Below are 11,208 nucleotides of genomic sequence, written 5' to 3'. Positions count from 1 at the left end.
TACTTAGATTAATGTAAAAGGAAGCCTTAATATGAATTTGGCTGTAAGAGAACCAAACATGAACGTACACAGGCAGGATGCTGTGAATCCTGAGACAGACTGTGAAAGACAAGCCACATGTAGGAAATCCTTCTCATGAACTAAGGAGTAGTTTTTATGTAGGAAATAAAATGATTCAGTTGATCTTGCCAACTCACACAACGGCTAAATGCATTCCTCCACAAAGATAGAACACACAAATATTAATATGCTGTGACCTCGGTGACAATGTGAAAAATGGTAAGTATGTTTTATAACTCAATCATGAACTTTATGACTGAGTGAGAAGGGTTGGGGGAGCCAGTTCTTATGACAGAGTGAGCACACAGGAGGGAGAGTAGGAAAAAGAAATATTATTGTACCTACCAGGATAACCTCCAACATAAATGGGATTGTTTGTGTCTGCAGATGTTGACTGAATGTAGGGATTATCAGTTTGAACCAAATTCCCATCAATTATCAGTGAAATACGATGTTTGCTTTTGTTTGCTTGAAGCTTGTGCCATTTTCCATCACATAAACCATTTGTGACTCCTGGTTCATACGCAGCTGTTATTCTGCCAGCTCCATTGTTGACATGGAATAAAACCTGTATACACAGCCAGATTCCAAGAAAGATATAAAGTAAGAATAGAAGAACCAATTTCTCTAGATAAAAGTAAAATCATGCTGGTGCAGAGATTTTCATTTTAATAAACGCTCAGTAATTATGCAAAGCCAATGTTTACTTTGATAGATAGAGCGTGAGTCCTTACTGAAGTATCTTTAAAACCTAATAGACTTAGATCCATCCACACAGTGATCTGTTGCTTAGCTTTGTATACTTGATATTTCAATGTTTCTTACAAATACAACCAAATCCTTTTCTCAGAAAAGCTGAGACTTAAGATCTGAAAGAAGATCCACTGTATCTAGTTAAAGGGAAAGAAAATTAACTAAAAGCACTTATCATTGCCAATATTTGATTTTTCATGTCTTTTATTTTTCAAAGCAGTAGATGTTTCCCCAACTCTGTGGTAAGGATTAATATGTAAATATTAACAGAGAAAGTATATCCCACAAAAACAGTTATATATAATGCTGTCTCTAGCTGGGAAGCATTGAATAAAAAATGAGCTATTTCTGAGAAATGAAAATACTTAAGAGCAATCAAATATGCATTTTTTACTGCAGGAGATGAGTGGTGTACTACATATTGATTGTTAAAAGGCTTATGGAACATAACGGCCAGTGGATTTACAGTTAATTGCTCTGAGTATTGCTCATGAATATTGAAGAAGAGATTATAAAACAGGGTGTTTTGTACATGCAAGAATATGCTTAATAAGGACAAGTTTAGCTCTGTGGCAGAAAATGTATTAAACTGCAAGACAGGAATATATTCAGTCTACCATACAAATTATCTAGTACAGGAGGTCACAGTGGCTGCAGGTTAACATAAATTAAAATTAAAAAGGAAAAAGTTCCAGTGAATTCTGTTAATCTCACATTTTATTGTATGATGACAATAAGAAATGTGGAGACTGACCTCTGGGGATTTGGTTCTGACATTTTGCCTCCATCACATTTCACTGGTGTCTATTTAGTGCTACCCAATAGCCCAGCAGGTTCAAGCCTCTCACATTTAAGAAAGCCTCATGAAATGAGTATGCCAGCACAGGGTAGCCTACCTTGCCATTTACAATCTCAAGTCCAATGGCATCAACCTTAGCACTGCTGACCCCAAGGAGAACACCATTCAAGCCTGTTGTACGAAACTCAAGCGTGATGTTCACATCAGACCGGACTTTGTAACCTTCTCTATCTGAAAAATAGTTATAAGCTTCTAATAAAAGATTTGTAAACCACAGTACAAAGTAGCATTCATACATGTTCACTAAAATGCCTACAAAGGATGTAAATTAGTTTGTTGGGATATGACTTTGTAGAAACTCTGTCAAGTTTTTCCAAGTAATTTGTCCAAAGTCAAAATTCACATTATATATTGGAAAAGAAAAATTTCCAAATATTTTTCTTTGATTCATATAGATTTAATATATCCTATCTCGTTTGCTGCAGAAACAGTAAAGAGTGTAAATTAATATAATGCTTCATATAATTTGACAATTCCCCTGCATCATTTTTGTCTCAATTCACTTTACAGACCTCAACATACATGTAATATCATGAACATAGGTATTCTTAGCTGCTGAAGAAAGAGATAGTTTGTTTCTTTTCCCCAAATCATTAGCATTGGAGTGCTGCATCCAGGTCTGGGGCACTCAGAATCAGAAAGACGTGGATCTGTTAGGGTGGGCCCCAGAGGAGGAACACAAAGATGGTCAGAGGGCTGGGGCATCTCCTCGTCCAACCTGAGCCATTTTAGAATTCTATGATTAGGTCCTTCACTTGTGGAAGAAGATCCCCCTTTTAAAAAAAAAAGGCCACTTTTGGACATAGGGATTGAAGCAATTCAGTTAGAAATACATATGCAGGGCATATTAATTATATATAGTTTCAGCAAGGCCTAAAAGCAGTTTGTTTTCATTACCATTAATTCAGTGAGGTTCTAGTTCCATTTAATGATACTTACAAAGAGCAGCAAAACCACTTCCATCAAAGAAAGTCCCTTCCTGCACTGTTACATAGCATTTATTCACAGCAAAGATGGAGACAGGGCTCTCCTTATCCAGTTGCTTGCTGTTAATGGTCATACTGCCAATGCAGGCAGGAATACTGTGAGTCACCTAGGCATATTGAAACACAATAGTTAATGCATAATAAAAATTCCTGCTATGGTCTTTCAGTGATTTACATGTTACCATAAATTAAAAATTCTCTCAAAACACATCAAGATCTAAAATATTTACATAATTGAATTTCTAGTTATTATATTTATTTATATAAGGTTGCAAACGTACACGATGTCTTATGGAAGCAAAAAAAAAAGCATTGTATAGGAACACAGTATATACTTTTTATAATGTAAGAAAGAACTGCATTTGCTTGAATTTGAGCAGGGATAAACCCTATGGTTAAAGACATTTCAAACATGCCTCAACAAATTAACATGTAAATCAAGATTTTCTAAGACACTGTGCAAGTACGTATCACCAGAGTTCTATCCAGCAGTAAGATTTATTCACATTTCTCTCTATCACTGTTTTTAGCAACTGCAAACTCAAAGTATTAAAATATTTGTTATTCCTACAATGCCATTAGAAAGCAAGGGTGAAGAAATTACATGCAGGAATTGAGAAACACTGCTACTGATGCCAGACTCCTCCCTAAGATAATGGCATGCACAAGGAAGAAGGTGACCAAAAAAAAAAAACACCATTTTAAAAGCACATATGCTTTACTCTCAGACAGCTAATCCCAGCCTTTCAAATATTTAAGTCCTAGTTCTAAATCCAAAGGATTTAGGTACTAAAGTTTTTGAGGTTCTAGGTCATATTTTTCTCTTCTACTATTAAACATAACTTACTTTCTTCATCTGTTTTCAACAAAGAGATTGATAGAAGAAGAAATCCATTAAGAACTATTAATAAAACACAAGACTAGAACCTCTAGCTAGAATCCTAGAATCACTAAGCCATAGAAAGCTGGAAAGATTTATAGTTGGTAAATGGTCATAACTTTGTTGTTTGTTTCTTTTTTTTCCCCCTCAGAGACAGGATACTGAATCAGATGAGTTTGATGCAGTACAACCATTCTAATATCACACATTGTCAGACAACAACAGCCCTTGCCCCTCCTCAAACCTTCTTACATTCCCAAGATTCTTCGCCACATAGTCCAAGGGGAGTCCTCCCACATACAGTTTCCCCTCCACATCCAAAGTGCTGCCATCTCCCAGGGCACTGACTGCTACCAATTCATGTCCATCCACAATGATGATACCTTTTCTTTTAGCGTATTCTGTCTTTATCTGAAAAAAAAAAAAAAAAAAAAAAAAGAGCATGAAAACAGTAAGCTGAATCAGTCACCTAGTCATCGTTTGCCAAAAAAAAGCAAGAAAGACAATTTTTAAAGGTTAGTTTGCTTTGATGTACTATACTGAGGCGTCCTCCTAAAATTCACAGAGGTACGACTTGCACTTCAGAATGCAACTAAGCAGGTTAAACTGCTTTCTTGCCTGCCCAAGGGCCTACACTGATTGTGTGTTGGTCTGCACAAGTTTTTCAATATCTTAACAATTAATATTTAAAATGACTGGTTTATTGCTTTAAGATATGAGTACATAACAGAGTTTGAAAAGTGGAGTTCTGTGCTAGTCTGCAACTGTACCATCTTAGCTCCCTGAAGTGCATAGGCCTATGCTGCAGTTTTATGATGGGCAGTGATGAATTTGCTACAACCAAAAAGATGTCCAGTCCTGTCCATCTTGTTCATTCATGCCCCTATGCCTTCCTTGCACTAAAACAGTTACTCACATGCAGATGAGGTAATTGATTTGTAGTCAGCTAACCATTTATTCTTCCCTAGTTACTTGTAGCCAAACTCAGAATCCTAATCAGGTTCAACGTGAGGTTTCATGAACATTTGTGTTGGTCAGGGAATAAAGTGGTAGCAGGGTAATATGAGCACATGACAGAACAGAAAGAAGTACTTCTTTTGGCAGCAATGCATGCTAGCTTAAATTGATTGTACAACTACTCCAATAATCATCCTCAGCTTTGAAATGGTGTGACAGCCTTAATCTCAGAAAAAGGTTCACGCACATTTTTTTATGCTATTTGTAGTAAAGGTAGGTCAGCAGACCTCTCATACAGAATCTGTTCATCTCTTATAAAGGAGATGATATGAGTATGAGGTTTTATGTAGGTATATTTAATTTTAAACAAGCAACTGTAAATCCTGGAATGTTTTTCCCTTCAGGGTAGGCAGCAGAACTTATCTGTGATATCTCTCTCTGACAGAAGTTCATGTTTGCTTTCTTTATGGTAGTTTTTGCTGTTTGTTATTCGACTGCTTATATTAAAAAAAAAAAAAAAAAAAAAAAAGTAATTCTGCTGATTCCCTAGGCACTTGGGAAAGGTGGCAATCCTGTGTCATCAATCACCTTGCCCCAGAGAAGCCACTTCCTGGGGTTAAGGCACCACATACGGACAAGCAAAGAGAAGGATGAATATTGTCATCCTCATCTGCCCTAAGGAAAACTCATGTGGTGAGAGCTGCTTTTAAAGCTTATGCAGATATCACAGAAATTTCTTGCAAAGAAAGCCAGAACCAACAGTCAGTGGGGTTGTGCAGAGGAACTGGCTGATGCAGAGCCTCTGTACAGAAGGTCATGCATGTTACATATTACCTGAAATCTACAGCTATAATTTCTCCCCAAACTCTTCTTATGGCCAAGTTCTCTCCCTCCAACTTCCGTTCATTCCAAATATCTAGCTTTCTCTTGTTGCATCAACCAAGGTAAAGAAAGAGAGTGCTTCCCTGTTCGTACTATCCATATGCTCAACTGCTCATGAAATGAGCTCCTACAATGTGCTCGGATATTAAAGTGGTAAGTGGGAGAAAGGAGAAACTGTGCACCCATAAATCCTTTTCATTCTGTCCCACAGTGAATTGTAGGTTTTTGGTAGCACAGTGCATGGAAAGCTCTCTGTGGAAGAGATCAGAGTTTCTAGACCTTTCTGTTGGTTTCTTCTCCAGTGAAGAAGATGACTACTGTGCTAATTACATAATGAGTGAACTATTTTATTCCTAAATAATCTGAGATACTTGACAGTAATTGGCTACTGGAATTGATGCATAATGAGAATTTTAAAAGGAAGTAATTATACTTGAATACAGTTATCTGTATGGTTTAATGACTGGGTTAAATCCTGTTTGCCCTTCAACAGAGAAATTGCACAGCAAAGGAAGTGAAAAGCCATCCAAGTAACACCAGGGAAGAGAAAATGGAGTACAAGATCAGTGACTACCTACCGTATGCCATTTTCCATCATTGACAACAGCAGGGTGAAATGCTACTGCTTTTCCTCGGCCTAGATCAAATGAGAAATAGAGCTGTCCCCCATGAAGCTGTAGGGCTGCATAATCAACCTGGTTCTGGTGAGCCATGTAGTAAATCAGACCACTGGAGGCAAAGGTTCTGAGATTCAGCTGGACAGAAAGTCTAGACAACAAAAATTCAGTGTTACTGATGGATACTTTCTTCTGCATTGATAAAAAGCTTCTCTGGAGGCAGAGAACAGCCTCAACCAATTTAATTTTAAGAAAGGACATTGTTTATTACAAAGGACATAAAAGTAGAATTTGCATTGTATTCTATGAAAGCATGACCTATAATGTATTTCATAATACAAATCAGTGCTGTACCTCTTAGAAATGCAAAAAGAACTTGTCACACACTGAGCTGGGTTTTAAGAGGGATGGGCTTGGCTGTTTGCAACTGCAGGCTTGCCCATTGCCCCAAGGAAGGAACAAATTCCATTACTGCTGGCCAGACTTGCTGGAATATAAATGAGTAGAGTGAGAACAGAGAGAAGCTTAAAGGTAGAGGAGCTGCTTCTAGTCTTTTGGTCCCAAAAAGCTATTTATGGAGCAGTCATTTATTATGGAGACACTAGGTTAGACCTGTAGAGCATCAACCCCTGTAATGTTTATATTTGGTAACTAAGAAGAAAAGAGTGACTCTTTCCAGTAGTCTTATCTCCTTTGGTGACCTGGGGAGTAAAACAGACATAGAAGGTACAATTGCAGAAAATCCAAAGGAGAGGGCAAGGTGTTATCTGCATTACCCAAAGAAGCAAGGAACAGCTGAGGTCTGAATATGGAAAACAGAAATCCAAAATGCTTACAGGAGGTTCAATAGGGCTCTTAATTATGAAGGAAAAAAAAAAAAAAAGCAGAACTCTGATAAAGTCACAACCACAAACGTGTTAGGGACATGCTAATCATGATCCAGTGGTTATGATACCTTCTTCCATGAGGAACTCACAGAAATTGAGGCAAGGTCCATGTTCAAAACTCATAATTCTGCATGAAAACCATCATCTCACTTCTAGTAGCTCAATACAAGATAACACAGGTGTGCATGCGTGATTCAGGAGATACTCACTTCTTCCTGACAGTAGACTGATTGAAGAGCAGTGTCAAGTGGCTGCCTTTGGCAAGTCCAAACTGATGGGCACCTTGAACATGATCAGGCAGCTCATCTTTTGCACATACTACCTGTTAATGAAAGGACTTCATTAAGAACAGTATCGGCTGCTTGTCAGCAATGCTGAATGACAATGCACCCATGCTGAACTTTGTAAGAAAAAAAACAGAGCCACATGATAGCCACAAAGCAGAGAGTAACATCAGTAAGCTAAACTACTAATACTTTCAAGCTAGCATTAGTCTCAGAGAGAATTAGTTGTAATGATTAAGCTATGTCTCACGAATAACACTGGCCTTCTCTATCGAGAAATGTTTATAGTTCGAGATGTATTCATTCACATTTCTCTTAATTGATAGTCCTTTTGATAATGAATGCTGGAAGATGGAGTAGAATTTCAGTGAAAATCTTATGGACTTAGTAGAAGTATTTTACCACTTAGTGAGGATGCACATTTTTGTTATGATTTAGGGAATAAAAAGCTGAGTAACAGAGCATGAGTCAAAGCTATACTTTAGCTGTAAGGACAGCTTGTTTCTTTTTATAGCCACAGTTGTATGAAATGCATAAAATCCTACTTTCTTTTGCCACAGAAAAATGATTTCAAGATGCTTTGGAAACACTTCATCATAAAGATGTGCAGCTGCAGAAGGAGAGATGAAATGCTGCCTTCTCTCTTGGGAACAGGGACTGTGTGAGAGGAAACAGGTTCCAAGCAAGCTGTATTCAGGCACTGTGTCTCTATAATGGTTTGTGCCTTGTCCTTGACACAGACCAGAGACTGTACGTGTGTGACCAGGAAAATGTGAATGCTAAATTGCACAGCTAATGCAAACCTCAGCATGGTGTCACTTTGGCAGGAACACACTAAAGATAATAATTACTGTCAAGTCCTTCTGCTGAGGGATTATCACTCCACTTTTCTTTTTAGTGTTGCTGCCTGAACAATGATAAACCTAACTACATTTCCCTTTCAAAAGACCTGCTACACAGGTTTCTATCTCAATTTTTCATAGGAAATAATCAATTAAAATCCACATTTGTTGACCACCTACATACCATAGAAGAAACTATATTTGTTATACAGCCCATATTTTGAAGATTCTCCACAAAGCTGAAATGCAGCTTTCTCCTGAGTTCTTTCCTAAAAGAGGCAATAGAGACTTGTTATAATACATACTTTTTTTGAATCTGTAAGAGGCCTCATGGGAGCCGGTAAAGCCTGAAGTTCAGGTTGAATATCAAAGTCTTCTAGCTGTATGGCTGGTTTAGGCTTCTCTGACAAAAAGCAGCTGTCCATATCCACATATTCATACTTCATGGAAGTGGTGAAATCCAAAAGTCTGTGTTTTAAGAAGTAATACATTAAAAGGTGAAATCCCAAATCCCTACATTTTACAAGCACAGGGAGAGTATTTTACAAGGTTTTTCACTGGTAATAGGAGAAAAAAAATCAGCAGCATGCTGGCACAAGAAGATTGAAAAGAGTTAAATAATCTGACCATAGAACAATGATAATAGAAAATATTTGTTGAAGACTATTTTATTTATGTATGCAGATGAGACTACAGCAGAGGGTTGCATTTTGTGCAGCATCTATATACACGTTAAAGACATTATTAATGTTATTTAGAAATGTAGCTGGTAATACTCAGTATTAATTTTCTGCATGTTTTGATAACAGATCATTAGCATAAGGCTTGTATCATGTTAAAAAACAAGTGGGTAATTTTATGAAAACAATTACAAACTACAATTACTAATTACCGTACAGTTTTCCAAAACATGGAAATTACCACTCTGACTTACTCCTTGTTAAAAATAAGATTGCTGATACAGCCACGAAAGGAGCCAGTCATTTTTAGCCCTAAGAAGCTCTCTCCTGCTGGAATGCCACCAGCATAGAAGTTGGAAATATTCATGGGACTCATTTCTGTTGATGAACCAAGCCTCAGTTCTGAAGGGGAACTTTCATCCACTTGTACAGTTATGATCCTAAAAAGATAAAGTAGAAAAACATTCAACAAGGGCCTCAGACATTCTTATTCAAATCAACAATATTCCTTTTATCCTCAGAAATATCCTGTTCTAAGGAATTAAGATTTCATAACTTTGGTAATCCTTTCAATGTCTATAACAAAAAAATAGAAGAACTTCTGTAGATAATTTTTAACATGTAGAGATTTGTTGAGTATCTTTCCAAGCTATTTTGATAGATATGTTTCTAAATTATTTTGATAGCTGTATTTTTTCTAATATTATTTAGCATCTTCACTCAAGTGGCCCAATCTGTCTGGAGATTTTGAGTGCTTTTAAATACAATTTAATCCGTGGCTGTGTGCTGTATATAATTACCATATCAATCAAACACCTCCATTAACAGCAGAAAAAACACAACTTTGATTATTTCACCTAATGATCAAGCAAAGGCAGTTCCTCAGAGAGTGCAGTGAACTGACAATGGCATACAATAATTAAACAGGTAGAACTGTTCACAGTCACATGTACCTCTTATTCCGAATTAGGATAAGAGAGTGTTCTTGTCCATCACTGTACGTTCCATTAGCAGACTGAAGAATTACTTTTCTAGTACTTGTTCTATCTCCAGCATTAATATGCACTGCAAGATGACCATCAACCAGCATGATGGAAAAGAAGGGCTGTGGATTTAACCAGAAGATTATTTTTTTTTAAATGCAACTCCATTTTCTGTCGCTCATTCAATGTGTTAATAGAACATAGTTTGGACAAATTTGCCTCCAACTTTGCTGTAAACAAATATTAACGAAACTCGAAGACTAGTAGGTATATATTGGTACCTCACAGAATGCAAAGCCTTCTAACAGGAGACAAGAAAGTTGAACATTTCTCTGGTCACAATAAAAAAATCAGGTAAAAAAATCAGGTTTCTGTTTGTATAGACACACATACCAGCTTAGAATAAGGAAATAGAGAGGGACCGGTATTCCTACTAACACTTCATCTTTGGATTCTAAGAGCTCCAAAACAGTCCACCAGGTATGAGTTCATTGTTCATCTCAAATGCTTCACTAACTGACTTCTGACTATCAGAAGTGGAAAGTAATACACAGTGTGTAGTTCATGTGCAGTTTTTTTGTTCCAGAGGTATTCTGGATCTTTTCAACAAGTCTCTGCTAACTGATCACCTAGTTCCAACAACCCTGTCCTGGGCAGGGTTGCCACCCACTAGATCAGGTTGCCCAGGACCTCATCCAACCTGACCTTGAACACCTGCAGCCATGGGGCATCCACAGCTTCTCTGGGCAACCTGTGCCAGTATCTCATCACCCTCTGAGTGAAGAATTTCCTTCTGACCTCTAATCTAAATCTCCTTTCTTTTACTTTAAAAACATTCCCCCTTGTCCTATCATTCATTATCTGCCCAGGTAAAAAGTAACTCTCCATCTTTTTTACAAGCCCCATTAAAGTACTGAAAGGCTGCAATGAGGTCTTCCCAGAGCCATCTCTTCTTCAGGATGAACATCCCCAGCTCTCTCCGCCATTCTTCATAGGAGGTGTTCCAGCCCTCTGATCCTCTGATCATCCCTGTGGCCCTCCTCTGGACCCGCTCTAACAGCCCCACATCCTTCTTGTGCTGGGGGCCCCACACCTGGATGAAGGGCTCCAAGTTGGGTCTCACAAGGGTGGAGCAGAGGAAGACAATCACCTCTCCTCGCCCCGCTGGCCACTCCTCTGATGATTCAGCCCAGGATGCAGTTGGCCTTCAAGTATGCACTGCTGGCTCATGTCAAGCCTTTCTTCCACTAGAAGCCCCAAGTACTTCTCTTCGGGGCTGTTCTCAGTGAGTTCTTCTCCCAGTCTGTGCTCATGCCTGGGATTGCCCTGACTCGGGTGCAGTACCTTGCACTTGGACTTGTTGAACTTCAGTTCAGTTCATGTGGGCCCACTTCTCTAACTTGTCCAGGTATCTTTGGATGGCATCCCTTCCTTCTGGTGTATCAGCTGCACCACTCAGCTTGGTGTCATATGCAATCTTACTGAGGGTGCACTTGATCCCACTGTCTATGTCGTTAAAGATAAAAATATTTAACACT

At 38.1% G+C, this 11,208-nt stretch overlaps 1 protein-coding gene across 1 annotated transcript in view; it reads right to left on the bottom strand.

Moving 5' to 3' along the window:
• The window catches only part of LAMA1 (laminin subunit alpha 1), a 104,267-nt gene that overhangs the window by 3,460 nt on the left and 89,599 nt on the right, over positions 1 to 11,208 (bottom strand). Inside the window, exons 54-62 of the mRNA XM_084508163.1 lie at positions 9,641 to 9,792; positions 8,942 to 9,127; positions 8,313 to 8,475; positions 7,091 to 7,203; positions 5,956 to 6,145; positions 3,791 to 3,949; positions 2,612 to 2,765; positions 1,710 to 1,843; positions 406 to 628 (exon numbers count right to left, since the gene is read on the bottom strand). Of these exons, the coding sequence (XP_084364289.1) occupies positions 406 to 628; positions 1,710 to 1,843; positions 2,612 to 2,765; positions 3,791 to 3,949; positions 5,956 to 6,145; positions 7,091 to 7,203; positions 8,313 to 8,475; positions 8,942 to 9,127; positions 9,641 to 9,792 (1,474 nt within the window). The remainder of the gene's footprint in view (positions 1 to 405; positions 629 to 1,709; positions 1,844 to 2,611; positions 2,766 to 3,790; positions 3,950 to 5,955; positions 6,146 to 7,090; positions 7,204 to 8,312; positions 8,476 to 8,941; positions 9,128 to 9,640; positions 9,793 to 11,208) is intronic.

Source organism: Aythya ferina, assembly GCF_964211825.1.
Source record: "Aythya ferina genome assembly, chromosome: 2".
Taxonomy (NCBI): domain Eukaryota; kingdom Metazoa; phylum Chordata; class Aves; order Anseriformes; family Anatidae; genus Aythya; species Aythya ferina.
The sequence above is the reverse complement of the archived record's forward strand: the minus strand, read 5'-3'. Positions and strand labels throughout refer to the sequence as shown.